At 40.2% G+C, this 20083-nt stretch overlaps 2 protein-coding genes across 2 annotated transcripts in view; both read right to left on the minus strand.

Annotated features, from left to right (window-relative positions):
* Positions 1-1648: 1648 nt before the first annotated feature.
* Positions 1649-9659, minus strand: st8sia2 (ST8 alpha-N-acetyl-neuraminide alpha-2,8-sialyltransferase 2; the record flags this gene model as incomplete). Its single annotated transcript, XM_079223710.1, has 6 exons — positions 1649-1961; positions 4480-4773; positions 6687-6944; positions 7041-7181; positions 8082-8138; positions 9562-9659. The coding sequence occupies 6 exons, from the start codon at positions 9657-9659 to the stop codon at positions 1649-1651; spliced, it is 1161 nt and encodes a 386-aa protein (XP_079079836.1).
* A 5870-nt stretch (positions 9660-15529) lies between these two features.
* slco3a1a (solute carrier organic anion transporter family member 3A1a) overlaps positions 15530-20083 on the minus strand; it is a 33099-nt gene continuing 28545 nt past the window's right edge. Inside the window, exons 7-10 of the mRNA XM_079223475.1 lie at positions 19197-19365; positions 18631-18803; positions 18457-18521; positions 15530-17659 (exon numbers count right to left, since the gene is read on the minus strand). Coding sequence (XP_079079601.1) covers positions 17307-17659; positions 18457-18521; positions 18631-18803; positions 19197-19365 — 760 coding nt within the window. The 3' untranslated portion in view covers positions 15530-17306. The remainder of the gene's footprint in view (positions 17660-18456; positions 18522-18630; positions 18804-19196; positions 19366-20083) is intronic.

Consider the following 20083-nt stretch of genomic DNA (forward strand, 5'->3'; position numbering starts at 1 on the left):
ATTTTTGCCAAGCTCAGGGAGCTTTCACCATTAACGTTTCATTGCCTCAAACTGCTCACGTCTAGTACAACTTTAGTGTCTATTCTGAACTTTAAAACAAATTAACTGGCGCATCTTGTCAAAACATGAACAAATCACATGCTGAAAGCGCATGAAAGGCTTCTTGTTGAGCTGCAGAGCTCTTGTAATAATTTAAATGGTTCTGATAAGTGTTATTGAAAGAGACATTTTGTTGCCGAGAAATACCCAAAGTGAACTACTAAAAAAACTAGAAACTCAACTAAACTTTGAGACTTCAAAGAACATAAATATAATATAAAATAGCTTGAAACCTTAAATTTAACATTATTTTTGTGTTTATTCATATCTAGATTTTAGAAGTGAGTGACCTTATTAAAGACAGTTATGTCACTGTTTTTCCATCTTTCCAAGTCTGTTAAGAATAACTTTGATAAACCCAGTTTTATTTCTGGGCTTGTGAATGGTCCAATGGTCAAATTTATTGAGTATTATTATTACAGGCACAAAATACTGGCAACTTGAATCAAAATCCACAAATATCTGTATCAACCTATATTGGTTGAAATACTAAACCAAACCGTCTTTACAAATATAACTCAGACATCTTTTTATACGAACAAAGGCATACACGTTATTAGTTCGTACTCCTCTCAGTGTTATTGCACTGAAACGGCTGCTAACTTTAACTATGACTGTATTTAAATCACATTATGAGGTTAATTTCTTACAGCATTTGTAAGAATATCACCAATACATTCATTTAGAAAAAGCTAAGCTTTTCTTCCTACCAATACACAGCTTACAGCCAGACCTCACTACCAACATGTGCAGTGCAAAAACAGAGCTGGTGTTCTTCAGAAAAGTTCACATCGTGACTTTACCGCCGCCCAAGTCTGTGCAAACATTCTTATATGAACAGCTGACTCCTCCTTCATGCTCACAGAAGCTCAATACAATTCAACATGCCTCCATGCCTTCATTCGGTTCTCAAGGTAACCCCAACGTTATCACTTGGCAGCTCTGGTTGACTTGAATTTTGGAATTTTTTGCTCTTGAATAACCTGTTTTACACTAGTCACTTTATAAGAAGCTACAAAAGCATAACATGTTGAACAAACAGTATAGACCAAAACATTTTTTTTCTCATCATTGTTCTCCCTGATTATTAAGTGCATCTTGTGGCCTAAAAAGTGTCTCACAGGAGCCAATAATTCAGCAGCTCCTCATGATGTTGACATGCTGGGTGAATTACAACACACCTGTAAAGGAGCCCTATTAATCATGAACAAATGGCATCTAAAAATATGTTCTGACTCCTTAATATTATGACTTATAGCCATTCTGTAAACCCGGATGGCCTTTTAAAATGGTCTGTTTTGGAAAAACAAGGGGCGAACAGATGACAGTATCTCTATGAATACCTGTACAAAACGGTCTTAACATTTTAAAGGCTGCATTAGAAATCTAATTAAAGGTAAAACACCAGTGAAACAAGTCACCAAAAGAGCCTGAAATAGAAAAAGTTCATTCCAATTACTGAAAATAAGTTAATTCAAGTTTCATAAAAGTACGGTGACAAGAAAACTGTTTGTAGGGAGTCCGCTCAAACTGGTTTCCATCCTCTAAACTATTTGCTCGGCAGCTCCTTCTGTGGTGTCCTCTCTGCGTCGCAGGTCCCGGTGTGGAGCCGGAGCGCCCCCTGTCTGTGCAACGCGCTCAGAGTCCTGAACTCCAAAGGCATGGTGTGAGGACTGGAGCTGGACGTGTACTCGTACTTTAGAGCGTCGTAGTAGTGGTATTTGACTGGTTTGCCCTGCGGGTCGAGTGGGAAGGGCCAAAAGCCGTAAAGATGGATCTCTTCACAGAAGCGAGTGGCCATCGTGTACATGAGGAGCCCAGTGGTCGGACGCTTTATGTGGACGTTGTTGGTGAGCCAATACCTGTTGAGACATACATATAGTGTGTGATTGGCTGCATCCAATAACGCGATATATGCCTTGAAATACAGCGAAAGGAAGAATATGCTCTCTCAGTAGCTCACTTAAGTCAGTATTCATTAGCAGGCAACACTTCTCCTTCAGTGAAACCTTCCTCCCTCTGAGTTTTGATATATATAGATATCTAGTGTGGAGCACACAGCGTGCAGCTGAATCCTAAGAAGTCACTCAAGTAAAAATGTAGAGCCTGCCGGATATGTTTCTCCGTTGTGGACCACCAAGCTGCCCCTTCAAGGACTACTTGGCTCACAGATAATCAATGAGTGAGCTTTTTGCCTTTTCTTCTATTTCCTCAGCGGATGCACTGCAAAAATATCCCTCTTAAGTAATTGAAAAAATCTTGATTTTGAACTAAGCTGGACGATACATTTATAGAAAATGAATTATCGGAGTAATAAATACTCTCTGGTTCCAGCTTCTGAAATGTGTGGATTTGCTACCTTTTGTCTCTTTTACATCATTGTAAAATTAATATCTTTTAGCTTTTTACTGTTCATTGGACAAAATAAGCTACTAGAAGATGGCATTGAAGTGCAGGAACCATCAATGTCCAAACTGAGACAAGAGACATCCGCACACTTACTGCATAGATCTAAGTGTGCAGATATCTCTTCTATCAGTACAGATTTATAATAAAAAGAATGGTTCTTGCAGCTCTATTCTTAACACAGTAAAACTGTCTTATTCAACACATTTCCTGGCTCAAAAACCTTGAATGTAGTGCAGCCATCTGCACAGGAAACAAATAATAACTATTTGTCTTGGATATGGAGAAAAACATGCAATAATGGAAGTGAAAAAAGTAATTATCTTACCCCATTGGCAAAGCTTTACTGCATGTTTCTTTCGAAAAATAACTCTTGTATAGTCAATATTATTTAATTACTTGTTCAAGCGGATATATTTTGCAGCATGTTTAAAAAAAAAAGAGAGAAAAGAACTGCAGACACTGGCGTTGCTCTGCACAATTGCAATCTTATACTTCAGGTGACCTAGGAGCTGCTATGACAGGGACAAGCCAGATACTGCCCTTAAGAGCAGCTCCAGGGACAGCTGGTCAGACGTTCAGTTGGCCCAACTTAATTTTCCTTTCCAGTCACTCGCCCATTTCTCCAGCCTCGAGGCTACTGCTGCCTCCTCTGGCTGTGCACGCTGCGGTTAGTGTGGAAGGTCATGTCGAGAGGCAGAGGTTGTACTATTTAAAGTAGTTTGTGTGACATGGAGGGCCAAAACTCTGCAGGGCAGGTTTACAGTCCAACTAAACACTCCAGTAGCATTTTAAAAAGCAGAGGAGACGGCTTAATTATCAGTGAAATGGTCTGTCCTCGGGGCACATGACGGGGAGTTAAAGTTCAGTCTTACTGAGAAAATGACAAGGTCAGGGGGAGCATTTATCCAGCAGCACTTTAAAAAGGACAAAGGCATTGGATTAATCTCCAAAAGGATTTCAGGTAAATTATTTTCTCTTGGAAAACACTGACCAACAGACTACAAAAATAATGGCCCAGTTCTACCCTTTTGTAATTAGAGTGTTAGTCGGGCATACAAAATGGCATATAGTGTGCCGGACCAGTGGTTGTTAGGCTTTTAACAAAGCAGAAAAGATCCCGAGCAAAGTCTGATTGTGATTAGAGAGAAGCAAGGACAGCAACACAAAGTGCACAGAGGGGTTTTATAACAGCCTGAAGACAATGGAGGCTGTATTTGACAGTTCTGCCAAAAAAAAAACTCCAGTTCTAAAATAAATCACCTATTATACCGCAGCTTAATGCATATCTTCTTTGTATCAATATCTAAATATGTAAAAAACACAATTTGGAGCAAACAAGTAAGCGATATGCGGCAAATAGCTTGACATTTTCAGAAATGCCATTATTTGCTTTCTTGCAGAAAGTTAAATGAGAGGCTCAATGCCATAAACAATCCACTGAGCACTTTATGTAGACTTGCGTGGTAACGTCCCTGTGACGACAAGACTACGGCACTGCACTGCACCCGGCTTTTGATCACCAAGAAACAGCCAAAGCATGTAACTCCCAGTAAAAGCCCAAAATGATTATTTGTAGCTGAGCTCGCGGCATGGCTCTAGGGAAGGAAATGTCAGTTGGTTGGTTGATTAGTCCACCACTTTGGCCCACAATGAAATATCTAAACAACTATTGGATAAATTGCAATAACATTTTGTACTGACAGTCACGGTCCTCGTAGGATGAACCCACCTCACTGTCGTGCTCCCCTGACTTTTCCTCCCGCACAACCATGAGGTTGACAATTGTGGTTTAGAGTAAAATGTCATGGATTGTTATGATATTTGGTTCAGACATTCACGTGCCCCTCAAAATAAATTCAGGGCTACATTTTGTTTATGTCATGAGCAAATACCAGCAAAACTAACGACGTTCCCAAAAGCCTTGGTCTCACTATGTGTTTGGTGCTAATAAGCCAATGCGCTGCATCTTACCCCCTGACGGCGTGGAGGAGGCGCAGCGAGGGGAAGGCAGTGCGGACGTCCACCGTGTGCAGCAGGATGAGACGAAGGGCCCACTCCACGCGCTCCTCCCCGCCCTTGGCCATGAAGGCCGGGATCCACAGCACGCTGCCGCTGAGGCTCTGAAGTCGCTGCAGGAAGCGATCCCTCCACTCTTCGCTGACCAGGTCCTGGAAAGCCCGCTGCACCACCGAAGGGTTCATGGTCACCAAGTTGGTCCGCCACCCCACGTCCCGAGAGTACTCCTCCACCGGTGCCAGGTTACACCTGGGAACAAGCAAAGCACACATCACTCAATTTCACGGTCAGCCAATGTGAAAAGATTTCCTTCATTGTCTGGGTTCTTTGACCTTTGATCTGAATGTCTCCACCACACACATCTGCAGAGATAAAGTTTCTAAATGAAGTGTGAAACCGTGCTGAGCAACCAACTTCAGCTTCAAACCCACTTGGTATAAGAATATGAAAATTATTTTATTTAACTAATGCAGGATGTGAGGGCTCACTGAATGGTTTGATAAATGTGAAAATGACTCACAAGGGAGCTGAAATGGAAGCCAAAAATATAGACCTCAATCATCATTTCCTTAAAGTGAGCCTGAATGATTTGATGGACCAGTTTTCATTTCATGAGCTGATTACAGTGACTGCTACTCTGCAATGGTTAATTAACTTCAGATATGTACCTTTTCAAAAATCTTAATCTTCCGGTAGCTCACACATTACTAAGACGCTCCCCTTAAATCTACCATCCATCTGCTTGTATCCTCAAGCTAGTCAGACCATTTGCCAGGCAGACATCTCTACCAGGAGTGAAACAGAGCAGAAATTCAGCAGAAAAGCAGCATGGCATTTTGTTTATTGCCGTGACCCTCGGCCTCCGAGTAAATACTAGAAAACACAAAGACGGCAATTATCTTCCCGGCGAAGCAACTCTATTCTCAACAGTGTGGAAAGAAAACAAACCAGGAGTGCTCATTTTTAATAACTAAACATATTTCTGATTTAAAACCTCCAAAACATCAACAACACAATTCATTAAATTTCATTCATTTTAGTCAGTTTCATTTGGAAACAGTTCAAAGATTACATGCAAGAGGTAAACATGACAAATATGCACCATCAGCTGACTCTGATTTAGGTCCAATAAATTGCTCAAGTACGCCAAATTATTCCATTACATCATCATAACACTGAAATTATCTCTCATCCAAAAATACAGTCAACCTACTTTGTAGAAACCCATCGTGGAGCAGAGAACTATATTTAGCTGAGGCCTTATCTCCGTATCAGTTATGTGGATGCCAGAGTCAATTTCTCAGCTTCTCAAAACGCCTCACTCCCTGTTGTCCGCCTTCAGCCAACCATTACTGCCATGCCCCGGTGTTATTATCATGCTGCTGTGGTCTAGAAATCATGACCTCTCCTCGTCAGCAAAACATCGCAGCACTTAGAGAAGACAAGATTCACTGACAACAGAATCAATTCCAGAATAAAAAAGGGACACAAAAGGATTTTGAGGCCTATTCAGCTACCGATCAATTAGCTCAATGAGGTGCTACCACAGACAGCTAATTCCTGCTCTATTTATACAGCAACATTAAAGTAATTGATTTATTAGAAGCTGTTTCTCGCAGTAGTTACCTCTGCAGTGAGTGCATGTTTTGCTAGATTGTTCTGCTGTGCACAGAATCTCAACAAGAATATATATGCATCTTCCATTATAATACAACCCCAAACCGATTTATTTTCCTCCAATGACAAGTGAATAGTGATAAATAACACAACTCTCTGGTAAATGAGAGCGCTGGTGTTTCTCTACCAAGCACAATGTGTTTCTGCTGGATGCAGAGGCCTTTCAAAATGTCAGTTTAATGTATAATCAGACAATGAATTGCTCTCAGTCTGGCAGCTCATTTCCAACTTTAAATCATTAAAAAAGCTTTGACATCTTTTTCAAAAGTGCAATTACTATATTTCCAGCTGTGTGAGCACCAACTCTAAACCTGAATTAAACCGAGAAAATGGAATTGTGAATTATACTCTCAGTAAAGGGAGATAAACCTAAAACTAATGTGCCAATCCATTTCAATTATGGTCCACTTTGTTATGATTCATTTCAAGTGGAAGCCTTCCAACCCTGCCATCACTTGTGCAATTTCTGAGAAAAAAATGAATACCTGATAACAAAGTCGTGAGAATCGATGTCGGGTCCACAGCTGCTGTTGAGCAGAATCCCAGAGTTTCCCACAATGGCGCAACGCCTGTGATGTTGATTCTTCATGGGGGATACAGTTGGCAGGAGACGGTAGAGATTTTCTGAGATGTTGGTGGTGCTGTGGCGATCAAACACATAGTGGATGATATCTCCTGGTTTCAGCGTGCCCTTCAGAATAGAAATGTCCCGCTCTGGATCGAGAAACCTCAGAATGTTCTTTCTGTGAAAAAAGAAAGCACACGCTTAGTTACGAAAGGCTCTGCTGAGTGGAGTGTGAAACGATGTCCGGGGAATTGCAGAGTGGTGAGTCTGATGCCTGATGAGGTTGGAGAGCGTCTTGTTGAAGGTCCAATTATTTGACGAGAGCTTGACAGTGGTATTGTAGCTCGGACGGAGATGATTTACGTCTTTGCTCAGTCTCGTCAAAGCAGTCGGATCCACGTGTGCTGCAGCCTTTCTAAATGAGAACAGAGAGTCCTGTTATTGACACACTATTGTTGATCTTTAAAGTTATGATAAATACAAACAAAAGCCTTGGTATGTGGTTCATATATTGTGTTAATGTATCCCTCTTTTCCCCCAATTTTTTTTTTTCCTTTCTAAATCGAGGGTGCAAGAACAGAGGGGTTCATATGTTGTACAGAAGATTAGGAAGCACTCTGAGTAATGGAACGTACGCTTTGCTAACAAACACATGTTGGTACTTGTTCTCACGTAAATAAAGCCTTATTCTTTTCTGCAGCTTTATACTTTTACTCCACTACATTTATTGTACCTTTGAATACACTTATTTCAGCTTTAGCTAATAACTACATTGTATAGTATGATTGTACATACAAAGATTATATTTTAAACATTCATAATATTATATGTTGCATAATGAGTACTTTTAACACATGTTAACACTGATGTACCGTATTATAAAGGACTTATATTGTAATGGAGTATTTGACATAGACGTATTCCTAATTCTACTTCATCAAATCTGAATTATTCCTCCACCGCTGACTTAGCTGCAATGAGGCTTAAAGTCATTTAAATACAATAAAGTTGATTTTATTCAGCGTTATTCTTATGGCAGATGTTTTTGTTATCATGTAGATACCACCGCATTGATGGGTATTTATAGCAGCTGCCTTCTCGCTGTAAAAAGTAATGACACGCTCACTGTGAATGACTCACAGTCAAGGCTGCAAAGGAATCAAATGCCCAATGCCAACTATAAAAATTATATGTGAAGACCAGTAAGCCCTCCACTGTTGGTCTACCGCTATATGCATGTGTGTGTGTGTGTGTGTGTGTGTGTGTGTGTGTGTGTGTGTGTGTGTGTGTGTGTGTGAATAATTGGATTTCAGACCTGTGTGGTTTAGGGATGAGCCGATGTAAGTTCATCTTCTTTGAATGTCCAGTATTTCTACAAGGGGTGGGGGGAGGGGAAATAAATATGATTTAGATTGAATTATGAATCACATATTGCAGCATGAAGGCTTGGTTGATAATGGACTGACCTTTCAAGTCCTTCCTGTAATCATATCCTGTAACAAAACTGCACCAGGCATACTGTGCTTCCGTCTTTCAAGACAGAATAAAGGTGGTAAGCACGCACCATTTTTTTTTTTTAAGCAATCCACTGTGGGCCCATTTGCTGATGGAATGAGGAGAAATGAGGCCTTAATGGAGGCCCATTATACTGAAAAGGAGGTGTTCTTTTCTCAAGGCAAGGATGCAATCTTTTTAAAGGGGTGTTAAATACACCATGCTACCAATATGCATTTACAGTCACATGAAATCGGCCTATCTTTCAATCATGACCTTTTTCACATGTGATAAAATGATGACAAGCTGCCAGCTTGTCTTGAAGGAGTCAGAAACTGAAACAGAAGGGTGCTTCTGTGACAGACAGGTGGGCTGTTTGTTTTTACAATCCTGGTGGCTTTAAATATATTGTTACAATTGTGTTAAGCTACATTTATGCAGCAGGGGAATCGGTTCTGGTTCTTCAACCGCCGCGAATAACAAACCAATATGACCTCATTACAACGTGAGCCACAGCCGAGTAATTGCATTCAAAGCAAAATGTTCTTGCTGAAAGGCAGATGTGAGAACCCAAAGCTTCACAGAGAAATAAAAAAAGCTATTCAGGTGGCACAGCATCTTTCAAGCAGGGGTGATAAAGATGAGAGGGAGAGAGGGATGTTGCACTGTTGAGGTCTGGCTGCTTTTACATGTGACAGATTTGTTTTAGTCCTGAATTAAGAATGTATTTTTTTTTTTTGCAGGTCAAATATAAGTGGGGCATGAGCGCCTTGGAAGATGTCTGCTGCACTGCTCAACGTTTCAAGGACTGAAAATGAAAAAGAAAAAAGAGGAAAGCCTCGTTTGTTTCCAATCTGTTGCCCCCACACCTCTGTCTGTCTTTCTCTTCCTCCCTCACACACACACACACACACGCACGCGCGCGCGCACACACGCGCACACACACTCTACTCTTATAGTGCAAATGTCTCCCATCCCGCATGCAGGCTGCTGCAAGACAAATAGCCTAATCCTTGGAGACCCTGGCCAGGCTGCTGTCGGAACAGCTGCTGCTGCTGCTGCACCCAAGTGTTACAAATAGAAACAAACCCCACATTGTCCAAATCCAACTCTAAACTTATATTCAATAACGATATAACCTCTCTTATTTCACTCATGTATTCTTTTCCCCACCTCAACCACTTCACAGATTAATTCCTGTGAGGAAATAAACCTGCTGGACAAGAAAACAATGGACACACGCGCGCACACACACACACACACGCGTATACAATGCATGCAAATTACGGGGTGCTACTTACGCAGTTTCTTTCTCCACTTCTGCAATATCATCAATTATCAAAACCACAACCAGCAGCGTTACAAAGCCGAACAACAGCGCGCGGAATATCAGCGGCATGGCTGAGGAAGGGGGGGGGGGGGGGCCCCCCGTTCAGAAAACACTGTTACATTAACCTTCTTGTGGTTCCCATTTATAAATCCAAAATCCGCTCAGCCATCTCTCCCATTGTTCTTATCGCTGGAGTGGGACACTCCCAGGCGAGCGGCGGTGCTTTCCCCCTCTCCAGAGAAAGGGCTGCTTGTGTCGGCTTCCCGGCGGGCCGACGCTGCTGCCGTCTCCAGTACTGCCCGCTATTCCCCAGTCAAACTTTGAAAGCGTGCACCTCCACAGCAGCCTGCCGTGGGAGCAGCGAGACGGAGACCACATGCGGTCTTAAAGGCGCAGCGGCACCGCGACTCCATCGCTCTGTTTCCCTCTCCAGGTGTGTGTCGGCTCGCTGAGAGGAGGTGGAAACACCGCAGTGTTAGGAGGCAGCGGGGCCGGCAGGTTTGCACCAACAGTAGTAGGCTCGCATCCAGTGGAGTGGGATAGCCTACATTTGGAGGTAGAGGTCAAAGCTTCGTTGAAGCTCACGTGGCCACAACACACAGTGAGTGAGCCCCAATCAGACGAGTACTGGCTCTAATGGTGGACATCTTTTAATAGCTTTGGTCACCAGTGGTGGAGGGTAATGAAGCTCAACACTCAACGTGCCTTCATTATTACCCTCCACCACTGGTGAACAGAGCTATTAAAAGATGTCCCCATTCGATTTAGCACTTGTTTTTGTATATATATTTTGTGCTTCTACTCTACTTTACACTATTTTTACTCCACTACATTTGGCTGACAGTTGTAGATATTAGTTACTTTGATGTTTTACTTAAAACTATGTATGCACTGTTGAGGATTACACTAGTAAATCACAATCTCTTTTTTTACTTGTAAACCCTTTAAAAAAAAAAAAGCACTTGACACCCCTTATCTCCAGTAGTTCCACCAAAGACTGGTTTCACCTCCAAACTTCTCAGATGGTTTAATTTAAAGAGCTGTTCACCTAACAATGTCAAATTATCTCAAAACAGCATACATTAAAGGGAAGTAAATAGAAATGTGTGCTGCGCAACTTGTTTCTTCTTCTTTCTAATCCAATTAATCACAAATGACCCTTGAGATGTGTCTTGTGACCCGATGGAGGGGTCTGACCCCTATATTGAGAACCACTGACCGAATCTAAAGTAGTTAAAACTAGCTCCCCCTCTAGCAGCTGCAACAATACTTGATCATTCTGTGCTGAGGTAGGATTTTTAATGAAGGACTTTTACTTTCGTATTTTTTGTTTCTGTTGTTGTTGAGGATTCAAGATACTTCTTCCAAACTGACGGTTTTTGGTGCATTTAACAGTTTGGAGAAAGTAATCCTTATTTTTACTGAGATATTCCCACAAAGAAACTAATGCTGGACACAACTCTCATTACATTTTTTTTTTCTGAAGCCCCTATTTGCATCGCTCAGGGTATTTCTGCTCTTGGTATAAAGTGCAGGAATGCTGATCTTGGAAAAATAAATGCATCAGACCATTTATCTTCGCATTACCGTCACTATGACCAGCTCTGCTGTGTCTACAATTTATTTTTATTTTTCATCTATATTTTCTAAAGCCTATGTTTATCCTGAAAAACCTAGCTGGGCATATTTTCTTGCAGTTTCCTGCTAAAATGTTTACTACACCTCGGGCTCATAAATGTTAACGGTGGAGTTACACTTCACTTTCCCTGCAACAATGTACATTCACTAATTGTGGCTTAATTAACTAGTAACTTAAGCATTGTGTATAAATACATGTTAAAATTGTTAAAAAAAAAATTAAGACAGTTTTTGTGTCAGTATTCACGTCATGGATAACTTAAAGCAACAACAATAATGCAGTTTTGAGAGTATGTCATATTTAAAGCAACTACAGATTACATTTGTAATTTGTCCATCATCAGCATCATCCTTCAGGACTTTCTCTTCGTCCTGCTCATCCTCATCCAATTATCATCTCCAGTCTTGCTTGTCGGGCTTCATAGTTGCCTAAAATAAACTCAGATTTTTAGCTGAACCACATGGTTGTCACATGCTTTGTTTGGCTTTAATTGCAAATGAAGCATTAATCAGTTCAAGCAAATGTAAAATGTTAGCTCGGGCTTCCTCATATATATTAGCTACACAATTACAATTCATAGACACGGATAAAGGGCTAATTTACATAAAGTGAAAAGTGCAGCTGGAGCCTTGACAGTGCGCATAATGACATGACTCATATTCACCCTGCTAATAATATCGAATACTAATGCTGATTCATATATTTTGTATTTTTGTAGCACACTAAAGGGATGTGACAAGTAAAATCTTCCATTTGCATTCACATTCTGCAGTTTGTTATCTTGTTGAAAAGTCAGCATCCAGGCACGGAGATCTAAATGTCAGCAGGCTGAACTAACTCACTCCACTAGATTCACTGAAACAAACAATATATCCCTCAACAGTATGAGAAAAAACATGTCAAAGTTCTTCACAGACAATTTATTGCCTTGTTTTTTTCTGCTGGGTTTGTTGTGCAACAGTTTGTCTTACTAAAGCACCCATTAGGCTAATTGGCGCTGCTTGATTGAAGGAGAAAACTCTGCCTGCAGCAGCTTCTATTTAGAGCTTGCTTTTTCTTTTGGTGCATTTTGAATTTACAACAAGACACTTTCCCTGGAGTCTCGTAGTCGCATTTTGTGTGTCTTTGATGTGACGAGTGTCAGGAGCGAGGTGTGTATCAGAGAGAGATGCTCACTGAGGCAGATGCTGCTGATACTGTAGCGGTTGTCATACAGCAGCTTTTTGTCTTTTGAGTGCCATTGTGCTATTATTAGACGTTACAACCACAGGATCACACTGCAGTCTTCTTTTTGAAAGTGTGTCACATTTGGACTCACAAGAACTTAGAAATGGTAACTATGACATGTTGTGAAGCCAAACATTAACAAATAATAAAAGAATAAAGCCGTGATTTATTATTTATTGTTTACATGGTATCAATTGTTTAGTTTATCCCACTAAGATATTTGATTGAATGAAACTATGTGATTCATTCCAGTCCAGCAGACTGTGTTTTGTGGTATTTGATAATAAGCAATAATAGGAGATGATAAGAAAAAAAGGGCCTTGACGTATGTTTGGCACTAAAACAAAAAGTTTAGTTTTGGCTCAGTTGTTTAGGGCTTTAGCTTTTTTATTTTTATATAAGTATAAGTTTCTCGGACCAATCTTCAAATTCACAGCAGATAAAACGTGCACTGTGTGACAGCAGCAAACACAATAAACCGAACCCCCGCTGAGCCTCTGCAGCTGTGACTCAGGTCAGCCTCTAATTGGCTGAGTGCAGGTGTGACAGGTTCTTTGTTGAAACATTGAGGCTGACCTTTGAAATATTTTGGGAATGTGGTTGTTGGCTAAAAAGAAATGTCATCTCTTATTTCATCGCCAACATGTTACATTCAAAGCTCTGTAAAAGGTGTCTGACTGTCCCAGCATGATATCAGGTGCATAAGCAAAAAGGCCAAAACAATCTCATGAAAAATAATAAATGCTCCCAAAATGATGATTTATTAAGTAATCACAGAGTTTCCATTAGGTAAGCAGCAGCTGAAATAAAATCAAATTTGCTTAACAATACACTGTTTTGGGCTTTTATTTTTTGCCTAGAAATGGTGAACAATATATTTGGATGCATCTACCATCATGTGGTTTTCACAGGTCGATCAGACAGTTGCAGCTGATCCAGATCACTAAGACCAAGAGTAGTCCAGTTCTCAGATCTAAACACTGGCTTCATGTTTGTCGGAAAAATCTAGTTACTACTAATATACTACTGCTGGATATATGCCAGGGCCATAAGTATTTGGACTGTGACACCATTTTGCCTATTTCCTCGACTGCAATGGCTTTTAAATGACGCCAGTCAAAATGTGGAGACTTTCAGCTATATTTCAATGGAAATAACACCACTTTGCATTAACCGTTCAGGAATTACAACCATTTTTATGCAATCCCCTATATTTTCAGAGGTTCAGAAGTAATTGGAGAAACTAACATAATAGTGAATATAATAGAAGAATATTCCATTGCTTTGCCCTGAGAAGCTCTTCGGTTGTTTTCACAGCAGGTTTTGGGTCATTATCCATTTGGACTGAGAAGCGTCATCCAATCAGTTTTGCAGCATTTGGCTGAATCTGAGCAGATAGTAAAGTCCTAAACACCCCAAATCTCATCATGCTACTTCTATCAGCTGGGACATCATCAATGAACAGCAGTGAACCAGTTCCATTGGGAAGCAAGCCCAGTCCACAGCACCACCTCCACCATGTTAACCAGGTGATGTGGTTTGATCAGGAACCGTTCCTTTCTTTCTCTTCACTTTTCTCTTCCCATCCTTCTGGTATAAATTAATCTTAGTTTCATCTTCCAAAGAACTTTTGTCTCAAACGGGTCAGGCTTCTTCAAATGTTTTCTGGCAAAGTCTGATCTGGCCTTCCTGTTCTTCAGTGTTCCCAGTGGTTTGCACCTTGTTGTAAACTTCTGTATTCAGATTCATGAAGGCTTCTCTTGATTGTAGACTATGACAAAGACACGCCTTCCTTCTCCAGAGTATTCTTGAGCTCAGTATTAATGTTATGAAGGGTTTTCTTCACCAAGGAAATAATTCTGCTACGTCTACTTTACATGTCTTCTGTGGTCTTCAGGGCCTTTTGGTGTTGGTGAGCATTCCTTATTTTTAGGAATGTACCAAATTGTTGATTTGGTCGATCCAAATGTTGCTATCTGCCCGATAGGATTTTGTGTAGTTTGTCAATGGCCTTTTTTTTTTTTTTTTTAATGGCCTCCTTCACTTGCATTGCCCCCTCTTTGGTCCTCGTGCTACCAAATGCAACGTCAACATTTTGAATCATCTCCAGACCTTTCTATTGGCTTCATTTGTCATGAAATAAGGAGGGAGCAGGTCACACCCGCCATCAAACCATTTGTAAGACAATTGTCCAATTACAATTGAACCTCTGAAAATGTAGGGGACCGTAAAAAGGGTTGTAATTCCTAAACGGTTAATGCAATATATTTGTTACATCCATTGAATAAAAGCTGAAATTCTGCACTGCGTAATTTTTTAATCTGTGAAATGAGGAAAATAAGAACAATTGTGTCACAGTCCAAATACTTATAGTATGGCCCTGACAGAATATATATATATATATATATATATATATATATATATATATATATATATATAAATAAATAAATTAAAAGCGGGTTCTGCAGTTTTTAAAGTAGCAGTCTGAAAAAAAAGCATTACAATCCAGATGGATCTTTTACAATCTCTCAATATTCTCAGTGGCTCTTTTCTGAAGTGACTGAATGATAAAAGATACACTAGAAGTTTTCAATGTGAATCGAAATATCAGAAGTCTGTGAGCTCCTATCTTTTTTCAGGTAAATTTTTCATCTTACAGAGTGAGCACTTAGTACAATATTGAGAATGTGTGATGAGCCGTGAATAGACTGAACTTTATGCTCTTCCCTTTATGCTCTTGCCTCAACACTTGTTTAAAGGTTTAAAGAGGATTTGATAGAAAATAAAGTAATTATATACAATATGGAGAATAGATCAAAGTGGAGTATTCATCATAAAATGTAACTTGAGGTTTATGCATAACACCTCTTTTTTTGTATTATAGTTTTCTTTACTTAAATTAATCTTGTTTTGTTTCTGCTATGTCCTGATTGGACTGAATTTGTGTCTTTTGTTTTGATATTCTTTGTTTTGTGTACATGTGTTAGTTGTGTGGGTTCTTGACATATAAAGCCAAAATAAACCAAACGCTGGACAAAGACACACTGCAAAAACACTCAAATTCAAATTTCTTTTCTGAAAAATAATTTATTTCCAGAGTAAAATAAATGATATGTTGCCATACAAAAAGTGTAAGAAAAGGGACAAAACTTGAAATGCAGAGCGATCAGTAGGGTAACAGGTCGTGGTAACAGGTCGTACAGTGTGTGCCGAGTTGCGTTAAAGAGTTCTTCAAATACATGTCCAGGAATAGATTCAGTGTGTTCTTCGAGTGTTCACTTGGTTTGACCTTGCACACACACAAACCCCGCTGTAGTATTTCTGTATTGTTTATCCCAGACAAGGGCTGCACGATTTAGAAAAATAAATCTACGGTAATCACTTTAACTGATGTTGCACTCGCGACAGAATTTGTGATATTAGTGGGAATTATATTTTTTACATCATCATTCTCATCTTTGCTGAAAAAAACGATAAAATGATTATTGTGTCACGACATCTCTGCAGCACGACAATATTCAAATTTGAAATTGTATTTTGACACAGGTTTGCCTCTTACAAATATTGCGCCAAATAAAATGTGGATATTGTAGCCATATTAGTATATTTCGATAAAATCTTGCAGCCCTATTCGAGACATTACAGGCCTAGGTTATTTTTTGTTTGCCCCAACAATGCAACATAATATTTTACTTCGCTATGAATTGTCCCAAATCTTCTGTGACATCAGACACACACATCTCAGACAATTAGAAGATTATAATATATATATTTTATACTGTCCTTTCAAAAACAATCTAAGAAAACATTCTGGGCCTAATGAAACTAATATATTACTCCCAATCTCTTTTACTTGAATGTCCAAAACTCTTGTTAGCTCTTTTACAAGGTGCAAAAGTCAAAAGAAAATATAATTAACATTCTTATTTGAATAATCCCTTATTAAGACGTGTTAGGCTGGATAAACTCTGCAGATGTAAGAACAAATATGGAAATAAAACAAACCGCTATAATGAAAAACAAACCTGCAGTTTGAAACAAAACGAGTAATAAACATGGATGTATCATTTCTGAATTGCACATTTGCATCTATGAGACAAGACTTCACAGTCTAGTCTCAACAGTATCAAAAACAGTGGCTGTGTTCCAGCAAGAGAACGAGGAACTGAACAGTGCACGATGACATGAAAACACCACCTTGCTGTAAGGTACTAGACTTAACTCTTTGACAGTAAAACATCTAGTAGGCCACTATAACAACCCAGTCAGGGTGCTTCTGTTCTCTTCTTGCAGAAAACCTTCCTGCATTGAAGTCAAATGCATTAACGTAACTATTAGTTTGTAAACACTTGGCAACTTTTAAATATGGATAACTGAAGAACCGTCCAACTTTAGTTTTTTCTTATCATATAAATCTCATTTTTGAGAGAGTGACAGACAGAACACACAGTGCACTGACTGAAAGAAACTGTCATTATTCACACAGAACACTGGAATCATGACAGGCCTAAAACAATATGGCAACTAGTTATAATAGCGTCATGTCCATTCACTACTAATCAGCTAGGACTGAGCCTGACAGTACTTTAGTCTGTCCTCTACCACCGAGTCAACACAGGAATTCACCGGTAACAACACCTCGCTGATACGTAAACGACTAAAATGGACCCTTGAAAGTTTACCGAGGATGCGGATCGCAGTGGAGAGCAACGCCGCCTGTGACGGGCCGTTAAATAGATTACCTTGCTCGAAAAAAACAACAATTTGTTTGATTCTTTCAAGAACATTTAAATAAAATATTCCTTTGAGAGAATATGAATGTCCACATTGTCCTTTTCTTGCGTAACAAACTACAAAACTGACTCCATATTTTCACAAAACTCGTGGTTCTCTAGGTTGTATATAAACTTTGTTCTGTCTACTGTTTTGGGGCCGTCTGTGAGAGAGGGGTAGAACTCGGTCGGCGTCATGTAGCCCTCGTTACTTTTGATGTACTTCTTGTAGTTCCTGCGTAAGCAATACCACGTGGTGGCGTAGAGGAGGAAGGCGACACCCTTGAGGATGATGGCGAGGCTCACGTACAGATGCCTGTAAGCCACGTTGTCGTACAGCAGGCAAGCGCCCCGATCGCCGCAGTCTGAACTCCAGAACAGGCAAGTGGAGTCGATCCCAGCACCAAATATCAGAGGAGGGGGGATGAATCCTGTTCAACAGAAACACGGACTGAGCCCACATACTCTTTTCACAAGAAAACGTCAAAAGATAACATTTATGAGCAATTTGGGTTAATATCAAATAACTAGGTGACCTTTTATCCCCTCTCTTTTCTGGATTTGTCTTGTTCAATGTTCAAATTATTTTTCATAGAAAAGTGTTTTTGGGGCTGGGGATATGTTTATTCACTTTGGTACACAGATATTCAGATGATAAGATTGGTACCACTGGCTCTTTTCGAAAGTAAATATTTTCCTTTAACTCTTGGCAAGATGGCAAGTTTTTCTCAAATCTCAAATTCCTTCAACAAATGCAAAAGAAAGTTTGGAAAAGGAGGAGAATTTATGTGTGTTATATTTAACACAAATATATAATATCCTTTTTTTTTCAATGATTTGAGAAGTACGTTCCTTCCACATCTCAAAACGCAGAGATAATTAAAGATAATATCTCTTTTATGATCTGTAAAAGTAGACCTATGTATTTCTAGATAACTCGATTTAGTCTTCCTTAATTCCATTACTCCTCCCACTAATACAGGCCTCGATCGACCTGAACTGCTTTGCTGGTTTTATTCCCACACAGAGACAAATCAGATCAACCGAGCAGCATTAGAGTTGATGGCACTAGAAAAACAAATGCATGTTCAGGTCGATTGAGGCGTGTGTTGATGGGAGTGACGAGGCTATCTAAACGGGTACTGCGGCAAATCAGCCAAGTGTGAGTATTGAGACATAGTCTAGCATAGTATCTGAAATGAATGCGTTATCTGATAAAAGCCCTTACCTAGGAGCCGCAGCAAAAGAAACAACACTCCAAGTGCATACGATTTCAGCTCAGGGCTCACAGTCCTACACGGGAAGCAAATAAATCACAGTTTTGTTGTAGTTACTAGATTCGGTGGAAGAACACACACATCCACAAAGGCTGCACACACTCATACGTTTACATCAAACATACCTGATTAGGATGATAACAGAGGGTGTCTGGGCCATGGCGCCGACCAGGCTACAGGCACAGATCACACAAAGGAAGATGAGGAAAGACTCCTGGCAGCCCGGCATTGGACATTTCCCCGGAACGGCTGTGGCTAGTTCACTCTTGGATGATACACAAGCGCATCCCGTCAGGTTCTGTGAAGAGAAGAATACGAGGCTTCATCAAAGAACCATTTAAAAAAAGAACAAGGAAATCAAATTACAGGGAAAACATGTGCATACTTTTTCTTATTTGGAGGGAAAGCCGGTGTTAGTTCAGCACAATTAAGGGACCTGTACTTTATATCTGCATATAAATAAATAAAAGTGCTGCAGCATCAAGTCTCTTCTGCATGTGATTTAAATCTATTAAAGACACTAATCGGCATTCGGCATCTGATCTGGTGAAAACCACATGCGATTGCTGACGACAGGACTGTGAACTTTAAGAAGTTCAAAGAAACGTTTAGATCATCTGTAATTCATTTGCTGTTACACTCAGAAGGTTACCGTTACTAATCGCTACCACAAGACTTAAAAGGGTAAAACCTTGGCGAGGTTGGACGAGGTCTGAGAGTTGCCCGTCTGGGTGCAGCCGGCCAAGCAGGCAGACAGGTAGGTGACCCCGTTGGAGCCGCACACGGGGCTGATGGAGGAGGTGAAGCAGTTGCAGTGACTGATGCACGGAGCGTCTGGTTTCTCGCCCACTCGCAGAGTCCTGAACAGAGACACAGAGAGAAACCTGAGCATCCTCTCCAACTGTAAGGGCCAACTATATCTGTATGTGGCACAAACTAAATCGAAGAAGCACTTTTTTTTTTATCAGTGACACTATGGTTCACTTTTAACATCTCCATGGAAACTGCACGGCACGGATAACCTGCTCCTGAGCAGGCTGGGTTCAGACTACCGAATCGAAGAGTAGTGAAGACCTAAAGTCCGCACTTCTACAGGCCCACTACACACACGGAAATACTGCTTTCACATGGAAATAACGAGACATAAAGGCAACTGTGTGGCTGCGTATCAAACCTTTTTAAGAAGAGACCAAAATGTGGTTCACAACCAGTCGAGTGTGTTTTTATTGGGGCAGACATTACAAAGAGACCTAATGTAGATCTAAACTATGGGACATGTTCCTTACTAGAAAAAAAATGCATACTATTCACCCTGGGTCCATGAAGACTTCCCACTAACACAACGGTGTAGAGAAATTCTTGTTTTTCTTCAGTGCAAAAATAAAATTAATCTGTAACAGCCTCTGGTTAATCACTTGCTCAGTGATCTGTGATCCAAAGGGGAAGGAACCACTGGTCCAAGAAGTTTCCATGTAACACATAACCACGTAGATTTGTACTTTGCAATAGTAATGGAGTGATAATGTATGCATGTGTGTAAAATGTGTCCTTTTTGGATATATACTGTGTAAAGCATCA

Source organism: Taurulus bubalis (genome assembly GCF_910589615.1).
Source record: "Taurulus bubalis genome assembly, chromosome: 9".
Classification (NCBI taxonomy): Eukaryota; Metazoa; Chordata; class Actinopteri; order Perciformes; family Cottidae; genus Taurulus; species Taurulus bubalis.